The sequence below is a fragment of the Lutjanus erythropterus genome, chromosome 3 (assembly GCF_056507025.1).
Source record: "Lutjanus erythropterus isolate fLutEry1 chromosome 3, fLutEry1.hap2, whole genome shotgun sequence".
NCBI classification, from domain to species: domain Eukaryota; kingdom Metazoa; phylum Chordata; class Actinopteri; order Lutjaniformes; family Lutjanidae; genus Lutjanus; species Lutjanus erythropterus.
In genome coordinates, this window is record NC_139319.1 from 22,414,338 (window position 1) to 22,438,125 (window position 23,788).

The 23,788-nt window shown below is 46.6% G+C and overlaps 1 protein-coding gene across 6 annotated transcripts in view; it reads right to left on the reverse strand.

The window, feature by feature from the left end:
- ank2a (ankyrin 2a, neuronal) overlaps window positions 1-23,788 on the reverse strand; it is a 106,606-nt gene that overhangs the window by 25,994 nt on the left and 56,824 nt on the right. For all 6 annotated transcript variants that reach the window (XM_084715441.1, XM_084715438.1, XM_084715439.1 and 3 more), the window contains 5 exons: window positions 20,612-20,689; window positions 20,256-20,387; window positions 19,786-19,926; window positions 19,470-19,680; window positions 19,029-19,107 (listed from right to left, as the gene is read on the reverse strand). In XM_084715441.1, coding sequence (XP_084571567.1) covers window positions 19,029-19,107; window positions 19,470-19,680; window positions 19,786-19,926; window positions 20,256-20,387; window positions 20,612-20,689 — 641 coding nt within the window. The remainder of the gene's footprint in view (window positions 1-19,028; window positions 19,108-19,469; window positions 19,681-19,785; window positions 19,927-20,255; window positions 20,388-20,611; window positions 20,690-23,788) is intronic.

Genomic DNA, 23,788 nt, shown 5'->3' on the forward strand with positions numbered 1-23,788 from the left:
CTAAGTTCACTCTGAGACTCCACTGACTCGGGAGAATGTGCTCTAAAGTCTGCCAACCAGTCCTGCAGGAGCGAAAAGTCAAAATCGGAAGACACGGATTCTGGGGACAACGCCCTGCTACTAAATAATTTATCGAGCTCAAAGTCTGAAAATACTGACTGCGGGGACTCTGGTCTGGTTTCGTCAAACAGGGTTTCAAGACACAAATCAGTACCTTCCCAGTCAGAACATGTTGATTCTGGGGTAAACGACCTGTCCCGTGGCAATTCCACATCGTAACCCATATGGAGAGACCTGAACTGAGGAACAGGTGAGTCAGGAGAGAGGGGCCTAAATTCACTTTGAGACGCCAGTGATTCAGGAGACTGTGGTCTTATCTCGCTCAACCAATCCTCGATGGAGGAATGAGCGTACTCGATGTCTGACGTCACTGATGGAGCCCAAAGAGGTCTGAGGTCAAAAGATTTAACGGCCGAAACCGCATCTGTGTGTTGCTCACGTGTAACGCCCCGCACAACATCTGCGTATGTGAAAGGTCTGGCAGCGAAAAGCTGTGGGGATGCACTAACAGTTAGGCCTGTGTGTTTAGCTTCAATCGGGGAAGTACATGAGTCTGGTGAATCTGGTCTGTCTTCCCCAAACAATTCCTCGAGACAATATCCGAAGTACTCAACGTCTGACACTGTTGAAAGAGGTGATGCTGGTCTACTGTCAGAGTATCGCAAGTAATAGTTACAATATTGACTCTTCATCTGGCCAAATGCCATGCCAGGGGACAAAGAGTGTTGTTCAACTGAAGCAACGGATTCTGGGGAGGAAGCTCTAAAGTCTGCCAACCAGTCCGGCAGGAGCGAAAAGTCAAAATCGGAAGACACGGATTCTGGGGACAACGCCCTGTTACTAAATAACTTTTCAAGACCAAAGTCTGACAAAACTGACCGCGGGGACTCTGGTCTGGTCTCGTCAAAAAGGCTGTCCAGACACATATCGGTACCTTCCCAGTCAGAACACGCTGATTCTGGGGTAAACGACCTGTGTCTTGGGAAGTCCACCTGGTAACCGATATGGAGACATCTGAACTGAGGAACAGGTGAGTCAGGAGAGAGGGCCCTAAGTTCACTCTGAGACTCCACTGACTCGGGAGAATGTGCTCTAAAGTCTGCCAACCAGTCCTGCAGGAGCGAAAAGTCAAAATCGGAAGACACGGATTCTGGGGACAACGCCCTGCTACTAAATAATTTATCGAGCTCAAAGTCTGAAAATACTGACTGCGGGGACTCTGGTCTGGTTTCGTCAAACAGGGTTTCAAGACACAAATCAGTACCTTCCCAGTCAGAACATGTTGATTCTGGGGTAAACGACCTGTCCCGTGGCAATTCCACATCGTAACCCATATGGAGAGACCTGAACTGAGGAACAGGTGAGTCAGGAGAGAGGGGCCTAAATTCACTTTGAGACGCCAGTGATTCGGGAGACTGTGGTCTTATCTCGCTCAACCAATCCTCGATGGAGGAATGAGTGTACTCGATGTCTGACGTCACTGATGGAGCCCAAAGAGGTCTGAGGTCAAAAGATTTAACGGCCGAAACAGCATCTGTGTGTTGCTCACGTGTAACGCCCCGCACAACATCTGCGTATGTGAAAGGTGTGGCAGCGAAAAGCTGTGGGGATGCACTAACAGTTAGGCCTGTGTGTTTAGCTTCAATCGGGGAAGTACATGAGTCTGGTGAATCTGGTCTGTCTTCCCCAAACAATTCCTCGAGACAATATCCGAAGTACTCAACGTCTGACACTGTTGAAAGAGGTGATGCTGGTCTACTGTCAGAGTATCGCAAGTAATAGTTACAATATTGACTCTTCATCTGGCCAAATGCCATGCCAGGGGACAAAGAGTGTTGTTCAACTGAAGCAACGGATTCTGGGGAGGAAGCTCTAAAGTCTGCCAACCAGTCCGGCAGGAGCGAAAAGTCAAAATCGGAAGACACGGATTCTGGGGACAACGCCCTGTTACTAAATAACTTTTCAAGACCAAAGTCTGACAAAACTGACCGCGGGGACTCTGGTCTGGTCTCGTCAAACAGGCTGTCCAGACACATATCGGTACCTTCCCAGTCAGAACACGCTGATTCTGGGGTAAACGACCTGTGTCTTTGGAAGTCCACCTGGTAACCGATATGGAGACATCTGAACTGAGGAACAGGTGAGTCAGGAGAGAGGGCCCTAAGTTCACTCTGAGACTCCACTGACTCAGGAGAATGTGCTCTAAAGTCTGCCAACCAGTCCTGCAGGAGCGAAAAGTCAAAATCGGAAGACACGGATTCTGGGGACAACGCCCTGCTACTAAATAATTTATCGAGCTCAAAGTCTGAAAATACTGACTGCGGGGACTCTGGTCTGGTTTCGTCAAACAGGGTTTCAAGACACAAATCAGTACCTTCCCAGTCAGAACATGTTGATTCTGGGGTAAACGACCTGTCCCGTGGCAATTCCACATCGTAACCCATATGGAGAGACCTGAACTGAGGAACAGGTGAGTCAGGAGAGAGGGGCCTAAATTCACTTTGAGACGCCAGTGATTCGGGAGACTGTGGTCTTATCTCGCTCAACCAATCCTCGATGGAGGAATGAGCGTACTCGATGTCTGACGTCACTGATGGAGCCCAAAGAGGTCTGAGGTCAAAAGATTTAACGGCCGAAACCGCATCTGTGTGTTGCTCACGTGTAACGCCCCGCACAACATCTGCGTATGTGAAAGGTGTGGCAGCGAAAAGCTGTGGGGATGCACTAACAGTTAGGCCTGTGTGTTTAGCTTCAATCGGGGAAGTACATGAGTCTGGTGAATCTGGTCTGTCTTCCCCAAACAATTCCTCGAGACAATATCCGAAGTACTCAACGTCTGACACTGTTGAAAGAGGTGATGCTGGTCTACTGTCAGAGTATCGCAAGTAATAGTTACAATATTGACTCTTCATCTGGCCAAATGCCATGCCAGGGGACAAAGAGTGTTGTTCAACTGAAGCAACGGATTCTGGGGAGGAAGCTCTAAAGTCTGCCAACCAGTCCGGCAGGAGCGAAAAGTCAAAATCGGAAGACACGGATTCTGGGGACAACGCCCTGTTACTAAATAACTTTTCAAGACCAAAGTCTGACAAAACTGACCGCGGGGACTCTGGTCTGGTCTCGTCAAACAGGCTGTCCAGACACATATCGGTACCTTCCCAGTCAGAACACGCTGATTCTGGGGTAAACGACCTGTGTCTTGGGAAGTCCACCTGGTAACCGATATGGAGACATCTGAACTGAGGAACAGGTGAGTCAGGAGAGAGGGCCCTAAGTTCACTCTGAGACTCCACTGACTCGGGAGAATGTGCTCTAAAGTCTGCCAACCAGTCCTGCAGGAGCGAAAAGTCAAAATCGGAAGACACGGATTCTGGGGACAACGCCCTGCTACTAAATAATTTATCGAGCTCAAAGTCTGAAAATACTGACTGCGGGGACTCTGGTCTGGTTTCGTCAAACAGGGTTTCAAGACACAAATCAGTACCTTCCCAGTCAGAACATGTTGATTCTGGGGTAAACAACCTGTCCCGTGGCAATTCCACATCGTAACCCATATGGAGAGACCTGAACTGAGGAACAGGTGAGTCAGGAGAGAGGGGCCTAAATTCACTTTGAGACGCCAGTGATTCGGGAGACTGTGGTCTTATCTCGCTCAACCAATCCTCGATGGAGGAATGAGCGTACTCGATGTCTGACGTCACTGATGGAGCCCAAAGAGGTCTGAGGTCAAAAGATTTAACGGCCGAAACAGCATCTGTGTGTTGCTCACGTGTAACGCCCCGCACAACATCTGCGTATGTGAAAGGTGTGGCAGCGAAAAGCTGTGGGGATGCACTAACAGTTAGGCCTGTGTGTTTAGCTTCAATCGGGGAAGTACATGAGTCTGGTGAATCTGGTCTGTCTTCCCCAAACAATTCCTCGAGACAATATCCGAAGTACTCAACGTCTGACACTGTTGAAAGAGGTGATGCTGGTCTACTGTCAGAGTATCGCAAGTAATAGTTACAATATTGACTCTTCATCTGGCCAAATGCCATGCCAGGGGACAAAGAGTGTTGTTCAACTGAAGCAACGGATTCTGGGGAGGAAGCTCTAAAGTCTGCCAACCAGTCCGGCAGGAGCGAAAAGTCAAAATCGGAAGACACGGATTCTGGGGACAACGCCCTGTTACTAAATAACTTTTCAAGACCAAAGTCTGACAAAACTGACCGCGGGGACTCTGGTCTGGTCTCGTCAAAAAGGCTGTCCAGACACATATCGGTACCTTCCCAGTCAGAACACGCTGATTCTGGGGTAAACGACCTGTGTCTTGGGAAGTCCACCTGGTAACCGATATGGAGACATCTGAACTGAGGAACAGGTGAGTCAGGAGAGAGGGCCCTAAGTTCACTCTGAGACTCCACTGACTCGGGAGAATGTGCTCTAAAGTCTGCCAACCAGTCCTGCAGGAGCGAAAAGTCAAAATCGGAAGACACGGATTCTGGGGACAACGCCCTGCTACTAAATAATTTATCGAGCTCAAAGTCTGAAAATACTGACTGCGGGGACTCTGGTCTGGTTTCGTCAAACAGGGTTTCAAGACACAAATCAGTACCTTCCCAGTCAGAACATGTTGATTCTGGGGTAAACGACCTGTCCCGTGGCAATTCCACATCGTAACCCATATGGAGAGACCTGAACTGAGGAACAGGTGAGTCAGGAGAGAGGGGCCTAAATTCACTTTGAGACGCCAGTGATTCGGGAGACTGTGGTCTTATCTCGCTCAACCAATCCTCGATGGAGGAATGAGTGTACTCGATGTCTGACGTCACTGATGGAGCCCAAAGAGGTCTGAGGTCAAAAGATTTAACGGCCGAAACAGCATCTGTGTGTTGCTCACGTGTAACGCCCCGCACAACATCTGCGTATGTGAAAGGTGTGGCAGCGAAAAGCTGTGGGGATGCACTAACAGTTAGGCCTGTGTGTTTAGCTTCAATCGGGGAAGTACATGAGTCTGGTGAATCTGGTCTGTCTTCCCCAAACAATTCCTCGAGACAATATCCGAAGTACTCAACGTCTGACACTGTTGAAAGAGGTGATGCTGGTCTACTGTCAGAGTATCGCAAGTAATAGTTACAATATTGACTCTTCATCTGGCCAAATGCCATGCCAGGGGACAAAGAGTGTTGTTCAACTGAAGCAACGGATTCTGGGGAGGAAGCTCTAAAGTCTGCCAACCAGTCCGGCAGGAGCGAAAAGTCAAAATCGGAAGACACGGATTCTGGGGACAACGCCCTGTTACTAAATAACTTTTCAAGACCAAAGTCTGACAAAACTGACCGCGGGGACTCTGGTCTGGTCTCGTCAAACAGGCTGTCCAGACACATATCGGTACCTTCCCAGTCAGAACACGCTGATTCTGGGGTAAACGACCTGTGTCTTTGGAAGTCCACCTGGTAACCGATATGGAGACATCTGAACTGAGGAACAGGTGAGTCAGGAGAGAGGGCCCTAAGTTCACTCTGAGACTCCACTGACTCAGGAGAATGTGCTCTAAAGTCTGCCAACCAGTCCTGCAGGAGCGAAAAGTCAAAATCGGAAGACACGGATTCTGGGGACAACGCCCTGCTACTAAATAATTTATCGAGCTCAAAGTCTGAAAATACTGACTGCGGGGACTCTGGTCTGGTTTCGTCAAACAGGGTTTCAAGACACAAATCAGTACCTTCCCAGTCAGAACATGTTGATTCTGGGGTAAACGACCTGTCCCGTGGCAATTCCACATCGTAACCCATATGGAGAGACCTGAACTGAGGAACAGGTGAGTCAGGAGAGAGGGGCCTAAATTCACTTTGAGACGCCAGTGATTCGGGAGACTGTGGTCTTATCTCGCTCAACCAATCCTCGATGGAGGAATGAGCGTACTCGATGTCTGACGTCACTGATGGAGCCCAAAGAGGTCTGAGGTCAAAAGATTTAACGGCCGAAACCGCATCTGTGTGTTGCTCACGTGTAACGCCCCGCACAACATCTGCGTATGTGAAAGGTGTGGCAGCGAAAAGCTGTGGGGATGCACTAACAGTTAGGCCTGTGTGTTTAGCTTCAATCGGGGAAGTACATGAGTCTGGTGAATCTGGTCTGTCTTCCCCAAACAATTCCTCGAGACAATATCCGAAGTACTCAACGTCTGACACTGTTGAAAGAGGTGATGCTGGTCTACTGTCAGAGTATCGCAAGTAATAGTTACAATATTGACTCTTCATCTGGCCAAATGCCATGCCAGGGGACAAAGAGTGTTGTTCAACTGAAGCAACGGATTCTGGGGAGGAAGCTCTAAAGTCTGCCAACCAGTCCGGCAGGAGCGAAAAGTCAAAATCGGAAGACACGGATTCTGGGGACAACGCCCTGTTACTAAATAACTTTTCAAGACCAAAGTCTGACAAAACTGACCGCGGGGACTCTGGTCTGGTCTCGTCAAACAGGCTGTCCAGACACATATCGGTACCTTCCCAGTCAGAACACGCTGATTCTGGGGTAAACGACCTGTGTCTTGGGAAGTCCACCTGGTAACCGATATGGAGACATCTGAACTGAGGAACAGGTGAGTCAGGAGAGAGGGCCCTAAGTTCACTCTGAGACTCCACTGACTCGGGAGAATGTGCTCTAAAGTCTGCCAACCAGTCCTGCAGGAGCGAAAAGTCAAAATCGGAAGACACGGATTCTGGGGACAACGCCCTGCTACTAAATAATTTATCGAGCTCAAAGTCTGAAAATACTGACTGCGGGGACTCTGGTCTGGTTTCGTCAAACAGGGTTTCAAGACACAAATCAGTACCTTCCCAGTCAGAACATGTTGATTCTGGGGTAAACAACCTGTCCCGTGGCAATTCCACATCGTAACCCATATGGAGAGACCTGAACTGAGGAACAGGTGAGTCAGGAGAGAGGGGCCTAAATTCACTTTGAGACGCCAGTGATTCGGGAGACTGTGGTCTTATCTCGCTCAACCAATCCTCGATGGAGGAATGAGCGTACTCGATGTCTGACGTCACTGATGGAGCCCAAAGAGGTCTGAGGTCAAAAGATTTAACGGCCGAAACAGCATCTGTGTGTTGCTCACGTGTAACGCCCCGCACAACATCTGCGTATGTGAAAGGTGTGGCAGCGAAAAGCTGTGGGGATGCACTAACAGTTAGGCCTGTGTGTTTAGCTTCAATCGGGGAAGTACATGAGTCTGGTGAATCTGGTCTGTCTTCCCCAAACAATTCCTCGAGACAATATCCGAAGTACTCAACGTCTGACACTGTTGAAAGAGGTGATGCTGGTCTACTGTCAGAGTATCGCAAGTAATAGTTACAATATTGACTCTTCATCTGGCCAAATGCCATGCCAGGGGACAAAGAGTGTTGTTCAACTGAAGCAACGGATTCTGGGGAGGAAGCTCTAAAGTCTGCCAACCAGTCCGGCAGGAGCGAAAAGTCAAAATCGGAAGACACGGATTCTGGGGACAACGCCCTGTTACTAAATAACTTTTCAAGACCAAAGTCTGACAAAACTGACCGCGGGGACTCTGGTCTGGTCTCGTCAAAAAGGCTGTCCAGACACATATCGGTACCTTCCCAGTCAGAACACGCTGATTCTGGGGTAAACGACCTGTGTCTTGGGAAGTCCACCTGGTAACCGATATGGAGACATCTGAACTGAGGAACAGGTGAGTCAGGAGAGAGGGCCCTAAGTTCACTCTGAGACTCCACTGACTCGGGAGAATGTGCTCTAAAGTCTGCCAACCAGTCCTGCAGGAGCGAAAAGTCAAAATCGGAAGACACGGATTCTGGGGACAACGCCCTGCTACTAAATAATTTATCGAGCTCAAAGTCTGAAAATACTGACTGCGGGGACTCTGGTCTGGTTTCGTCAAACAGGGTTTCAAGACACAAATCAGTACCTTCCCAGTCAGAACATGTTGATTCTGGGGTAAACGACCTGTCCCGTGGCAATTCCACATCGTAACCCATATGGAGAGACCTGAACTGAGGAACAGGTGAGTCAGGAGAGAGGGGCCTAAATTCACTTTGAGACGCCAGTGATTCAGGAGACTGTGGTCTTATCTCGCTCAACCAATCCTCGATGGAGGAATGAGCGTACTCGATGTCTGACGTCACTGATGGAGCCCAAAGAGGTCTGAGGTCAAAAGATTTAACGGCCGAAACCGCATCTGTGTGTTGCTCACGTGTAACGCCCCGCACAACATCTGCGTATGTGAAAGGTCTGGCAGCGAAAAGCTGTGGGGATGCACTAACAGTTAGGCCTGTGTGTTTAGCTTCAATCGGGGAAGTACATGAGTCTGGTGAATCTGGTCTGTCTTCCCCAAACAATTCCTCGAGACAATATCCGAAGTACTCAACGTCTGACACTGTTGAAAGAGGTGATGCTGGTCTACTGTCAGAGTATCGCAAGTAATAGTTACAATATTGACTCTTCATCTGGCCAAATGCCATGCCAGGGGACAAAGAGTGTTGTTCAACTGAAGCAACGGATTCTGGGGAGGAAGCTCTAAAGTCTGCCAACCAGTCCGGCAGGAGCGAAAAGTCAAAATCGGAAGACACGGATTCTGGGGACAACGCCCTGTTACTAAATAACTTTTCAAGACCAAAGTCTGACAAAACTGACCGCGGGGACTCTGGTCTAGTCTCGTCAAAAAGGCTGTCCAGACACATATCGGTACCTTCCCAGTCAGAACACGCTGATTCTGGGGTAAACGACCTGTGTCTTGGGAAGTCCACCTGGTAACCGATATGGAGACATCTGAACTGAGGAACAGGTGAGTCAGGAGAGAGGGCCCTAAGTTCACTCTGAGACTCCACTGACTCGGGAGAATGTGCTCTAAAGTCTGCCAACCAGTCCTGCAGGAGCGAAAAGTCAAAATCGGAAGACACGGATTCTGGGGACAACGCCCTGCTACTAAATAATTTATCGAGCTCAAAGTCTGAAAATACTGACTGCGGGGACTCTGGTCTGGTTTCGTCAAACAGGGTTTCAAGACACAAATCAGTACCTTCCCAGTCAGAACATGTTGATTCTGGGGTAAACGACCTGTCCCGTGGCAATTCCACATCGTAACCCATATGGAGAGACCTGAACTGAGGAACAGGTGAGTCAGGAGAGAGGGGCCTAAATTCACTTTGAGACGCCAGTGATTCGGGAGACTGTGGTCTTATCTCGCTCAACCAATCCTCGATGGAGGAATGAGTGTACTCGATGTCTGACGTCACTGATGGAGCCCAAAGAGGTCTGAGGTCAAAAGATTTAACGGCCGAAACAGCATCTGTGTGTTGCTCACGTGTAACGCCCCGCACAACATCTGCGTATGTGAAAGGTGTGGCAGCGAAAAGCTGTGGGGATGCACTAACAGTTAGGCCTGTGTGTTTAGCTTCAATCGGGGAAGTACATGAGTCTGGTGAATCTGGTCTGTCTTCCCCAAACAATTCCTCGAGACAATATCCGAAGTACTCAACGTCTGACACTGTTGAAAGAGGTGATGCTGGTCTACTGTCAGAGTATCGCAAGTAATAGTTACAATATTGACTCTTCATCTGGCCAAATGCCATGCCAGGGGACAAAGAGTGTTGTTCAACTGAAGCAACGGATTCTGGGGAGGAAGCTCTAAAGTCTGCCAACCAGTCCGGCAGGAGCGAAAAGTCAAAATCGGAAGACACGGATTCTGGGGACAACGCCCTGTTACTAAATAACTTTTCAAGACCAAAGTCTGACAAAACTGACCGCGGGGACTCTGGTCTGGTCTCGTCAAACAGGCTGTCCAGACACATATCGGTACCTTCCCAGTCAGAACACGCTGATTCTGGGGTAAACGACCTGTGTCTTTGGAAGTCCACCTGGTAACCGATATGGAGACATCTGAACTGAGGAACAGGTGAGTCAGGAGAGAGGGCCCTAAGTTCACTCTGAGACTCCACTGACTCGGGAGAATGTGCTCTAAAGTCTGCCAACCAGTCCTGCAGGAGCGAAAAGTCAAAATCGGAAGACACGGATTCTGGGGACAACGCCCTGCTACTAAATAATTTATCGAGCTCAAAGTCTGAAAATACTGACTGCGGGGACTCTGGTCTGGTTTCGTCAAACAGGGTTTCAAGACACAAATCAGTACCTTCCCAGTCAGAACATGTTGATTCTGGGGTAAACGACCTGTCCCGTGGCAATTCCACATCGTAACCCATATGGAGAGACCTGAACTGAGGAACAGGTGAGTCAGGAGAGAGGGGCCTAAATTCACTTTGAGACGCCAGTGATTCGGGAGACTGTGGTCTTATCTCGCTCAACCAATCCTCGATGGAGGAATGAGCGTACTCGATGTCTGACGTCACTGATGGAGCCCAAAGAGGTCTGAGGTCAAAAGATTTAACGGCCGAAACCGCATCTGTGTGTTGCTCACGTGTAACGCCCCGCACAACATCTGCGTATGTGAAAGGTGTGGCAGCGAAAAGCTGTGGGGATGCACTAACAGTTAGGCCTGTGTGTTTAGCTTCAATCGGGGAAGTACATGAGTCTGGTGAATCTGGTCTGTCTTCCCCAAACAATTCCTCGAGACAATATCCGAAGTACTCAACGTCTGACACTGTTGAAAGAGGTGATGCTGGTCTACTGTCAGAGTATCGCAAGTAATAGTTACAATATTGACTCTTCATCTGGCCAAATGCCATGCCAGGGGACAAAGAGTGTTGTTCAACTGAAGCAACGGATTCTGGGGAGGAAGCTCTAAAGTCTGCCAACCAGTCCGGCAGGAGCGAAAAGTCAAAATCGGAAGACACGGATTCTGGGGACAACGCCCTGTTACTAAATAACTTTTCAAGACCAAAGTCTGACAAAACTGACCGCGGGGACTCTGGTCTGGTCTCGTCAAACAGGCTGTCCAGACACATATCGGTACCTTCCCAGTCAGAACACGCTGATTCTGGGGTAAACGACCTGTGTCTTGGGAAGTCCACCTGGTAACCGATATGGAGACATCTGAACTGAGGAACAGGTGAGTCAGGAGAGAGGGCCCTAAGTTCACTCTGAGACTCCACTGACTCGGGAGAATGTGCTCTAAAGTCTGCCAACCAGTCCTGCAGGAGCGAAAAGTCAAAATCGGAAGACACGGATTCTGGGGACAACGCCCTGCTACTAAATAATTTATCGAGCTCAAAGTCTGAAAATACTGACTGCGGGGACTCTGGTCTGGTTTCGTCAAACAGGGTTTCAAGACACAAATCAGTACCTTCCCAGTCAGAACATGTTGATTCTGGGGTAAACAACCTGTCCCGTGGCAATTCCACATCGTAACCCATATGGAGAGACCTGAACTGAGGAACAGGTGAGTCAGGAGAGAGGGGCCTAAATTCACTTTGAGACGCCAGTGATTCGGGAGACTGTGGTCTTATCTCGCTCAACCAATCCTCGATGGAGGAATGAGCGTACTCGATGTCTGACGTCACTGATGGAGCCCAAAGAGGTCTGAGGTCAAAAGATTTAACGGCCGAAACAGCATCTGTGTGTTGCTCACGTGTAACGCCCCGCACAACATCTGCGTATGTGAAAGGTGTGGCAGCGAAAAGCTGTGGGGATGCACTAACAGTTAGGCCTGTGTGTTTAGCTTCAATCGGGGAAGTACATGAGTCTGGTGAATCTGGTCTGTCTTCCCCAAACAATTCCTCGAGACAATATCCGAAGTACTCAACGTCTGACACTGTTGAAAGAGGTGATGCTGGTCTACTGTCAGAGTATCGCAAGTAATAGTTACAATATTGACTCTTCATCTGGCCAAATGCCATGCCAGGGGACAAAGAGTGTTGTTCAACTGAAGCAACGGATTCTGGGGAGGAAGCTCTAAAGTCTGCCAACCAGTCCGGCAGGAGCGAAAAGTCAAAATCGGAAGACACGGATTCTGGGGACAACGCCCTGTTACTAAATAACTTTTCAAGACCAAAGTCTGACAAAACTGACCGCGGGGACTCTGGTCTGGTCTCGTCAAACAGGCTGTCCAGACACATATCGGTACCTTCCCAGTCAGAACACGCTGATTCTGGGGTAAACGACCTGTGTCTTGGGAAGTCCACCTGGTAACCGATATGGAGACATCTGAACTGAGGAACAGGTGAGTCAGGAGAGAGGGCCCTAAGTTCACTCTGAGACTCCACTGACTCGGGAGAATGTGCTCTAAAGTCTGCCAACCAGTCCTGCAGGAGCGAAAAGTCAAAATCGGAAGACACGGATTCTGGGGACAACGCCCTGCTACTAAATAATTTATCGAGCTCAAAGTCTGAAAATACTGACTGCGGGGACTCTGGTCTGGTTTCGTCAAACAGGGTTTCAAGACACAAATCAGTACCTTCCCAGTCAGAACATGTTGATTCTGGGGTAAACGACCTGTCCCGTGGCAATTCCACATCGTAACCCATATGGAGAGACCTGAACTGAGGAACAGGTGAGTCAGGAGAGAGGGGCCTAAATTCACTTTGAGACGCCAGTGATTCGGGAGACTGTGGTCTTATCTCGCTCAACCAATCCTCGATGGAGGAATGAGCGTACTCGATGTCTGACGTCACTGATGGAGCCCAAAGAGGTCTGAGGTCAAAAGATTTAACGGCCGAAACCGCATCTGTGTGTTGCTCACGTGTAACGCCCCGCACAACATCTGCGTATGTGAAAGGTGTGGCAGCGAAAAGCTGTGGGGATGCACTAACAGTTAGGCCTGTGTGTTTAGCTTCAATCGGGGAAGTACATGAGTCTGGTGAATCTGGTCTGACTTCCCCAAACAATTCCTCGAGACAATATCCGAAGTACTCAACGTCTGACACTGTTGAAAGAGGTGATGCTGGTCTACTGTCAGAGTATCGCAAGTAATAGTTACAATATTGACTCTTCATCTGGCCAAATGCCATGCCAGGGGACAAAGAGTGTTGTTCAACTGAAGCAACGGATTCTGGGGAGGAAGCTCTAAAGTCTGCCAACCAGTCCGGCAGGAGCGAAAAGTCAAAATCGGAAGACACGGATTCTGGGGACAACGCCCTGTTACTAAATAACTTTTCAAGACCAAAGTCTGACAAAACTGACCGCGGGGACTCTGGTCTGGTCTCGTCAAAAAGGCTGTCCAGACACATATCGGTACCTTCCCAGTCAGAACACGCTGATTCTGGGGTAAACGACCTGTGTCTTGGGAAGTCCACCTGGTAACCGATATGGAGACATCTGAACTGAGGAACAGGTGAGTCAGGAGAGAGGGCCCTAAGTTCACTCTGAGACTCCACTGACTCGGGAGAATGTGCTCTAAAGTCTGCCAACCAGTCCTGCAGGAGCGAAAAGTCAAAATCGGAAGACACGGATTCTGGGGACAACGCCCTGCTACTAAATAATTTATCGAGCTCAAAGTCTGAAAATACTGACTGCGGGGACTCTGGTCTGGTTTCGTCAAACAGGGTTTCAAGACACAAATCAGTACCTTCCCAGTCAGAACATGTTGATTCTGGGGTAAACGACCTGTCCCGTGGCAATTCCACATCGTAACCCATATGGAGAGACCTGAACTGAGGAACAGGTGAGTCAGGAGAGAGGGGCCTAAATTCACTTTGAGACGCCAGTGATTCAGGAGACTGTGGTCTTATCTCGCTCAACCAATCCTCGATGGAGGAATGAGCGTACTCGATGTCTGACGTCACTGATGGAGCCCAAAGAGGTCTGAGGTCAAAAGATTTAACGGCCGAAACCGCATCTGTGTGTTGCTCACGTGTAACGCCCCGCACAACATCTGCGTATGTGAAAGGTCTGGCAGCGAAAAGCTGTGGGGATGCACTAACAGTTAGGCCTGTGTGTTTAGCTTCAATCGGGGAAGTACATGAGTCTGGTGAATCTGGTCTGTCTTCCCCAAACAATTCCTTGAGACAATATCCGAAGTACTCAACGTCTGACACTGTTGAAAGAGGTGATGCTGGTCTACTGTCAGAGTATCGCAAGTAATAGTTACAATATTGACTCTTCATCTGGCCAAATGCCATGCCAGGGGACAAAGAGTGTTGTTCAACTGAAGCAACGGATTCTGGGGAGGAAGCTCTAAAGTCTGCCAACCAGTCCGGCAGGAGCGAAAAGTCAAAATCGGAAGACACGGATTCTGGGGACAACGCCCTGCTACTAAATAATTTATCGAGCTCAAAGTCTGAAAATACTGACTGCGGGGATTCTGGTCTGGTTTCGTCAAACAGGGTTTCAAGACACAAATCAGTACCTTCCCAGTCAGAACATGTTGATTCTGGGGTAAACGACCTGTCCCGTGGCAATTCCACATCGTAACCCATATGGAGAGACCTGAACTGAGGAACAGGTGAGTCAGGAGAGAGGGGCCTAAATTCACTTTGAGACGCCAGTGATTCGGGAGACTGTGGTCTTATCTCGCTCAACCAATCCTCGATGGAGGAATGAGCGTACTCGATGTCTGACGTCACTGATGGAGCCCAAAGAGGTCTGAGGTCAAAAGATTTAACGGCCGAAACAGCATCTGTGTGTTGCTCACGTGTAACGCCCCGCACAACATCTGCGTATGTGAAAGGTCTGGCAGCGAAAAGCTGTGGGGATGCACTAACAGTTAGGCCTGTGTGTTTAGCTTCAATCGGGGAAGTACATGAGTCTGGTGAATCTGGTCTGTCTTCCCCAAACAATTCCTCGAGACAATATCCGAAGTACTCAACGTCTGACACTGTTGAAAGAGGTGATGCTGGTCTACTGTCAGAGTATCGCAAGTAATAGTTACAATATTGACTCTTCATCTGGCCAAATGCCATGCCATGGGACAAAGAGTGTTGTTCAACTGAAGCAACGGATTCTGGGGAGGAAGCTCTAAAGTCTGCCAACCAGTCCGGCAGGAGCGAAAAGTCAAAATCGGAAGACACGGATTCTGGGGACAACGCCCTGTTACTAAATAACTTTTCAAGACCAAAGTCTGACAAAACTGACCGCGGGGACTCTGGTCTGGTCTCGTCAAACAGGCTGTCCAGACACATATCGGTACCTTCCCAGTCAGAACACGCTGATTCTGGGGTAAACGACCTGTGCCTTGGAAAGTCCACCTGGTAACCGATATGGAGACATCTGAACTGAGGAACAGGTGAGTCAGGAGAGAGGGCCCTAAGTTCACTCTGAGACTCCACTGACTCGGGAGAATGTGCTCTAAAGTGTGCCAACCAGTCCTGCAGGAGCGAAAAGTCAAAATCGGAAGACACGGATTCTGGGGACAACGCCCTGCTACTAAATAATTTATCGAGCTCAAAGTCTGAAAATACTGACTGCGGGGATTCTGGTCTGGTTTCGTCAAACAGGGTTTCAAGACACAAATCAGTACCTTCCCAGTCAGAACATGTTGATTCTGGGGTAAACGACCTGTCCCGTGGCAATTCCACATCGTAACCCATATGGAGAGACCTGAACTGAGGAACAGGTGAGTCAGGAGAGAGGGGCCTAAATTCACTTTGAGACGCCAGTGATTCGGGAGACTGTGGTCTTATCTCGCTCAACCAATCCTCGATGGAGGAATGAGCGTACTCGATGTCTGACGTCACTGATGGAGCCCAAAGAGGTCTGAGGTCAAAAGATTTAACGGCCGAAACAGCATCTGTGTGTTGCTCACGTGTAACGCCCCGCACAACATCTGCGTATGTGAAAGGTCTGGCAGCGAAAAGCTGTGGGGATGCACTAACAGTTAGGCCTGTGTGTTTAGCTTCAATCGGGGAAGTACATGAGTCTGGTGAATCTGGTCTGTCTTCCCCAAACAATTCCTCGAGACAATATCCGAAGTACTCAACGTCTGACACTGTTGAAAGAGGTGATGCTGGTCTACTGTCAGAGTATCGCAAGTAATAGTTACAATATTGACTCTTCATCTGGCCAAATGCCATGCCATGGGACAAAGAGTGTTGTTCAACTGAAGCAACGGATTCTGGGGAGGAAGCTCTAAAGTCTGCCAACCAGTCCGGCAGGAGCGAAAAGTCAAAATCGGAAGACACGGATTCTGGGGACAACGCCCTGTTACTAAATAACTTTTCAAGACCAAAGTCTGACAAAACTGACCGCGGGGACTCTGGTCTGGTCTCGTCAAACAGGCTGTCCAGACACATATCGGTACCTTCCCAGTCAGAACACGCTGATTCTGGGGTAAACGACCTGTGCCTTGGAAAGTCCACCTGGTAACCGATATGGAGACATCTGAACTGAGGAACAGGTGAGTCAGGAGAGAGGGCCCTAAGTTCACTCTGAGACTCCACTGACTCGGGAGAATGTGCTCTAAAGTGTGCCAACCAGTCCTGCAGGAGCGAAAAGTCAAAATCGGAAGACACGGATTCTGGGGACAACGCCCTGCTACTAAATAATTTATCGAGCTCAAAGTCTGAAAATACTGACTGCGGGGACTCTGGTCTGGTTTCGTCAAACAGGGTTTCAAGACACAAATCAGTACCTTCCCAGTCAGAACATGTTGATTCTGGGGTAAACGACCTGTCCCGTGGCAATTCCACATCGTAACCCATATGGAGAGACCTGAACTGAGGAACAGGTGAGTCAGGAGAGAGGGGCCTAAATTCACTTTGAGACGCCAGTGATTCGGGAGACTGTGGTCTTATCTCGCTCAACCAATCCTCGATGGAGGAATGAGCGTACTCGATGTCTGACGTCACTGATGGAGCCAAAAGAGGTCTGAGGTCAAAAGATGTTACTTCTGTGTTTGATGTGTGAGCTACTTCATTTCCAAATTTTAAAATGTATTTGGGTCTTGGGACGAAGTTGTAAACCATGAGTGTCGGCCCTGGTAGTTTTTTGAACATCTGACCAGGATCATGAGATTGTTCCTGATTTTCATGGTTGGAGCAACTTTTTCCTGATGATTCTTTCATCAAGTTCCAATTCATCAAGCCTTGTGCTGTATCGTAGTTTGGGATGTTATGTGTAATGTTAATTAAATGACTATCGTACTGACCTGGTGATGGTACGTATGTAGAAGATAGTGGTTTCAACTTGGAAAACCAGTAATCAACGAAAGATTTATTAATGTCCTCTTGTTTTGAGCTTCCAGATGTCAGCGGCCTGACTGGAAGTGAGTTTTCTGTTTTACTTGAACAGTCTGCACTAGAGAGAGGAGGATCCTGATGTGAAACTCTTTCTGGTGATGAAGTGCTACTCTGGTCCCCTTCTTTCTGACACCCTGTGGTGTCATGAGCTGATGTCAGCAGTGGCAAGTGTGGATCTCCTCCTGAATATAGTAAATAATAATCACAATACTGACTCATAAGTTGGGCACGAATAGGTTCTGTGAGCAAAAGTTCAAGAAATGAGAAACTGCACTGAGAAGTTGTAGATTCTGGTGAGGATGGTCTGCAATCCCTTTCTAATGATCCATATCCATTAACATTTGCAACTGAGTCAGGTGACGATACACTAATATCAGGAGAAACATGACGCACAAACTGATCCCACTCAACATTTGATGTCACAGCTGACAATGTTACGAACTTTCCCTTTGTGTGTGAACCTTCAGGTATAGATGAACTATATTGAGGTCTTGGAGACTCTGTGGAGAGTGGCCTGTCCTTATACCAAAACTCACAGGAGTCTGAACAAGGAGAGTGTGAAATTATAGTTGTAAAATCTTCTGAACTTTTGAAATGTTGTTCACGTTCATATGTATGTATTCGATTTGGGTGTAATTTACTTTCATTAAAATTAATTGTTACTACTGGCGAAGTACTTGCATCAGATGTTGGAGAGAGCGCCCGACTGTCATCCAATAAAGTAGAAAAGTCAAGTAAAAACGCTCTTTCCCCCTGTGGAGAGTCAGGTGACATTGCCCTATAATCACTGATTGACATGACAGATTCAGGGGATAACGGTCTAGGTATGGGGTCATTTAATATCCATGTCTGAGCATGAAGGAGACACTTTTCATTAACAGGTGAAAATGAGCCACATAGATCCTCAGATGCCAAAGAATCAGGGGTCAAAGGGCTGTACTCTGTAAAAGTAGAAGGTAATATTGCATCTTGCTCAGGTGATTGTGATACAAAATGAGTGATAGGTAGGAAAAGGCTGGAAGAGGAAATCTTTGGCTCAGAGTTGTAGGACATATTTTCACTGACTATGACATTATCACTGTCTGGACTGACAGAATGGTACCTATCAGTTGAGTCACAAGCCATCTGAGGAGGGTCACTGGTTATCATACTATGTGGCAAATTGGTTTTTGGTACCCTCCTTTTGAATGGTTTCACCATGCTGTACTTAGCTGTTTGAATAATGGGCTCAACTGACTGGACATCATCATTATCATCAATGAATGGCATGTTCTCCATATACCCACGATTGTATACTTGGTGTTTTATGTTTTTTCTCCTGCTTGACTTGAAGGATTTGACGTCCAAGTCCACACCAGAAACCTGTGGGACCTTCTCATGACCATACAGTACTTTGAAGAATTGGGCTGTGACCTCATCTGTACACTTCTGAGAGAGCCTACTTTTTTGAGTTACATCTGTGTCATCTTCAGTTATGGCCAGAGTTGCTTGGTGGTCATCTGGTGGCAAGACTAACAGGCTAGGGTCAGAGAATCTTCTGACAATGGTTTTGGCCTCATTTGTATTTCCAAGCTGTGGTGTATAGCTAAACTCATCGCAAAGCTCAGTGAAGTCAGTTTCAGCTTGGTCTGATTCTGATAGACTCAGACCAAAGTCTCTGATAGATATAGATAATGGCGACTTCAGAATTTCACGTGATTGCTGTTGCTCATCTTCACAGTCATGGCTGCAGTCATCTTTGATTTGGCAATGAGTGCCACCTTGGAAAGGCCTGATGAAATGAACTTCAACACTGCAGCAGTCTTGCTGGTCTTTCACTTTGGAGTCATAAACCTGAGCTGCTTGGGTCCCCATAGCTGCTTCTTTTGAAGTGAGAAGCATACTTACTTGCTCATCTGAGTTGTCATAAGTTGTAGGCTCTTGTGTAATTACATCCTCCGAAGTCCACAAGTTAGGATTCAATTCACTGTAACATAAAAGAAGTCTAGGTTACAAAATATGACTTGAATATCATATGTCAAAGGGCTAATCTAGCAGGACCAAAGGGAAATACCCACAAACAATGGGGACAGGGAAAGTGCCTTTACCCACTGTATTCTGTAGAAGCATACACACTGGATGAGTCAGGGTAGGGCACTGTTCTATTTTACAGAATTTAAATGCTGGAAAATGTTGACATCCAGAAAAGCAGACATTTTTACTATGTCCTAAGGTCTTTATGGCTGTATGCTGTTTGTTATGGGTATCAAAGTGTCAAATGATGTGAGAGTACATTAGTACTGACGTGAGTGTTGCAGATTCAGGAAAAATTTCAAATGAATAATTTACTGTGGGATCTCAAGGTCCTCCAACAGGTCACCATGCATGCTCTCTGAGGGGGTGTGTCCAACAGGCTCTGCCCATGAAGGAATATCCAGTAGTGAAGCAACTGAGAGGTCCTCTTCAGAAACAGCTGGTGGAGGTCTGCGGTCTGACTCCACTCTTCTCACAACTCTTGGGCTGTCTGCATCCTCTTGTACTGAAGATAGGGCTACTGACACTGAAAAACACATGCGATGAATAAGAGCAAACACACAAATAGAGCCTGGTGTGAGATACAGCCTTCAAACTGGTTGCTGAATTGAATGTTTAGAGATGTTATTACCTTCACTGTGATCCAGTGTTTTCTCTATCTCTGCATATGTTCTAGATGTTTGCTCTTGAACTGACTTGTTCATCTGGGTTTCAATAAGATGGACGATGTCCATCCGGTTGATCTTGGTTAGTCTTTTAATTAGACAGTCCTCTGTGAAAGGATTTATTAATCATTAATAGACTGTTTACAAAACATTCAATTAACACAACAAAGACATTATTTCTAATTTTGCAAATGCAAGATTAAATTGAATTTACAGTACAAATGGTATAATAAATACACAAAACATTTGATTTGATCTTATTTTGAAGATACAACTGATTCTATTACAGGCAGTGTTCATACAATTGCCTGGAGTACTTGAAAGTAAAATGCTAACAGTGCATTAGGTATCTTCAAGCAAATAAGCAATGTTTATATGATTTTGAGCACTGTATTAACAAATAATGGTAAAATGTTAATTGAAATCTGCCATGTACCTGTAGCATGTTTGCCTTCCCGTTCCACCCAGCGCTGCAGCAAGGCATGGCTCTGTTCTTGGAGGGAATTAGGATTCTCTGTTCTTACTAACTGGATATCATCTTCACTGAATTCCAGTTCTCTTGCCAGCTCTGGGAGGTGGATTAGAAAACAAGGGATGAAAATGTCCAACATCTTGAAGCTTTGTGTGTTTTGTAGCTAGAAAATATATACTCCATACAACAGTTTCATCTATTCCCCTAGTATTACTCACATATACATCTGTTCCAATGCAAACAAAATGCACAACATTCTGCTTTTCACTAATTCAAATAAATAAATAATAATAAAATGACTGCATTATTTTACAGCTTACCAGTCCAGCTGAAGCCAAGAAGATCTGCAATGATGGCTAATGTCTCCTCTTTTCTGTCAGCATCATCCTGCCAATCCACTAAAAAATGCCGTCAGAGTAAACATTCAATCTTGATATCATGGATAACTTTTCAAGGTGTAAAATAGCATAAAATGTGTATCTCAAAGTAAATCTTCATATTGCAGATACCTGTCATGTAAAATGTACTTTTTAAGTGTAGATTTCAATTTTAATATTCATTTTACTCTATGTTATGGGCTGTAATACTCAAATCAAATGTGGATCTGTGATGTTGACATGGATGATGACATAAAGGTTGGATTTGTCACTCTGGAGAGGAGGTGACTTGTTTACGCACTATGACTATATTTGGTTACAGTTAGCACATAAAGTTTTTTAATCATTAGTAAGCAATGCCATTAATGTGCTTATTAGTGATCTGCATGCTAATATTAGTAAAGATGAATTAGTAGTACAGATATCAATACCAATACAATAGTGGAACTCATCAAAATTTTTAAAGCATCTACTTTTTGAACCAACATGGCCATTCAATCTTGAGATTGCATAAACACAAACAGATGAAAATGTAACTTACCAACATGCAAAATGCAACGACACACACACACACACACACACACACACACACATTTATACACACGTACTTACAGACATGAAAACACAATGCAAGATGGGACTAGACAAATCACAACACACAAAAACAACACAAAATGACAAATGGTGACATTATGTTCTTGGGAAGAGGAAAAGGGATCTTGCTGCTGAGAAGAGACAGAAAAGCAAAACCTCATGTAGGTCTGGCCATACCTGGCGTATATTCTGGAGTTTGGTCGTCGATGATTCTCTGCATCTGAGTTGCCACCATGTCATCCTGGGCAGACTTGGATTCAAATACATCCTCTGTCCCAGAAGGTGGTTGCACACCCGGCAACAGATTGCCATCAGAATCTGAACTGTGTGAGGCTGGGATGTCATATGTAAAAATAACAGAATCTGTACTCCTGTGACTTGAGCTGCTTATATCATCAGCATCCAAAGAAGACCTAACAGATGTATCTTTGGTCATGGAAAGTTGGTCTTCTTTCCCTTGGGGAGAGGAGGAGGGACTTGTCTGAGCTAGAGGTTTTTGTTGCATCATGACAGGGAGTTTGGAGGGGAAAAGGTTGGATTTATTAGTGGGTTGACAACTGTCAGAATGACTCCTGTTGTTTTTCTTAGAAGTTTTACTTGTGTCACTATCTCCCTCAGATCTTGTCCTGTGATCCAAAGTTGAGCTTTTTTCCATTTTTCTTTGAACCTGATGAAGCTCAGATATCTGTGAATCTTTTGTGGTTATGTCCTGTTTAATTGTCCTGCCTGGTTTTATTTCCAAAGGTGCATGTGAATCCAGATGATATGTTGGAATGCCAGCCTGTGCAGCTGAAAAGGACATCTCTATGACTGAGCACTGGTCTTCATCATCTTCCTCCTCCTCCTCATCAGGAGAGGAGTCCGAAGAATCATGACTTTGCTCTGAGTACACTGAATGAGCAACTGCGGATGTGTCTGATTGAAGGTCAGCTATGGTAGAGTCTAAATAGTCTAGACCAAGGCTTTTAAGGCCACCAACATCACTTTGAATGATGGTGAGGCTCTCCAAAGTACTGGGGGAACCAAGCTGAACCTCTGTAGAGCTGCCAAGATCTGAAAGTGGGCTGTCACTCTCTGACTTGTCACTTATGGGTTTGGTTAGAGTTCTGGGTTTGGGAATAGGAATTCTGTCACTGTCACCCTGAGTCAGAGACGATTGAGGGACCTCTTGGAGGGTTGTAACAGAATCGCTATTTTCTAAAGTTAAAGACTTTGTTTGACCCTCCTCAGTCTCCTCTGGCACAACTTCATCGACTGGATGTTCCCCTATGTGGAAAAATGCATATCCTTCCCCTTCTTCATCAAAGCTTCTTCTTGTCATATCAATTGCTCCCCCCCGGGTCATTTCAAATAGCTTTCCCTCTTGAAACTGAAATGGATCAGGGCTTCTCTCATCTCCTGGTGTTCGAACAGGACTTTTATCAGATGTCTTTCTCTCCTCTGAAGGAGCAATATTTATCTGTTCTTCAGTTTCAATGTGTGCATTGAAGGAATCATCATATTCTAGTTCTTTACTACATATCGTAGCTTGAGGTTTGCTAACAGAACCTAAACCATCTGTCAGTGATGACTTGTCATCATCCGGATAGTACTCATCTGTCACACAGGAAAAGTGTAAGTCAGAAATTGAGGAATGGCCAGCATCTACATCATCTTTATCTTTGTGTATTTCAACTTCTCTTTCTGCTGAGAGTGGCACAGACTCTTCACTCTCTGGTTCAGGTTCCTCTCTGTGAGTTGCAGTTAAACACGATGAACTGTCAACTGATTCAGTAGTTTTTAGATGTGGCTGAATTTCTGCTGTCTCCTCAGTGCTGGATCTACTATCTATTGCCTCACTAAGTGTATGAGTGCTTTCTGTCACACATTTTTCAGAACTGTTCTGTAGTGTATCTTCTATACGATCTAGCTCCTCATCTTTGTGATCACCTGTCTCTGACAGTGCAGTGGCATCTAAAGATTTGTCTCTCTTCATTTTAGCCTCCTGTTCCATCTCTTCAAATGTTTTGATCTTTGCAGCCATTTTAAACATCTCTTCTTCTGGGGTAAATTGTTTATTAGTGGATTCATCCTCATAGTCATCTGTCTCAAGAGAGTCTTGCCTTATGAGCATGTGAAGATTCTTACTTTCCTGCTCATCATGCTCACTTTCATCCATGCAAATATTTTTATCATGAACAAAACATGCTTCTAGCTGGGAGGCATAATCCTCATACACAGCTGTCTTGGCTGGCAACTTGAGTTGTGTGTCCTCTGACTGAGTGGGACTTCCCTCAAGAGAGTCTGGACAAGGTGATTCTCTGGTAGGGCTTGGCTCAATTGAATCAGGGGATGTCTTTGAAGATCTATCCCCCCCGAGCGGACTTGCCTCTAGCGAGTCTGGATGGCACGGCTCTTTAGTTGGGTCATCAAAACCCAGAATGTTTAGGTTCTCCAAATCAGCTGGCCGTTGTGGTGTGTTAGAACTACTTGGTAGTTGCAAAAATTCATGTGTTTTGATAATTGAATGAGCAGCAACCACATTGA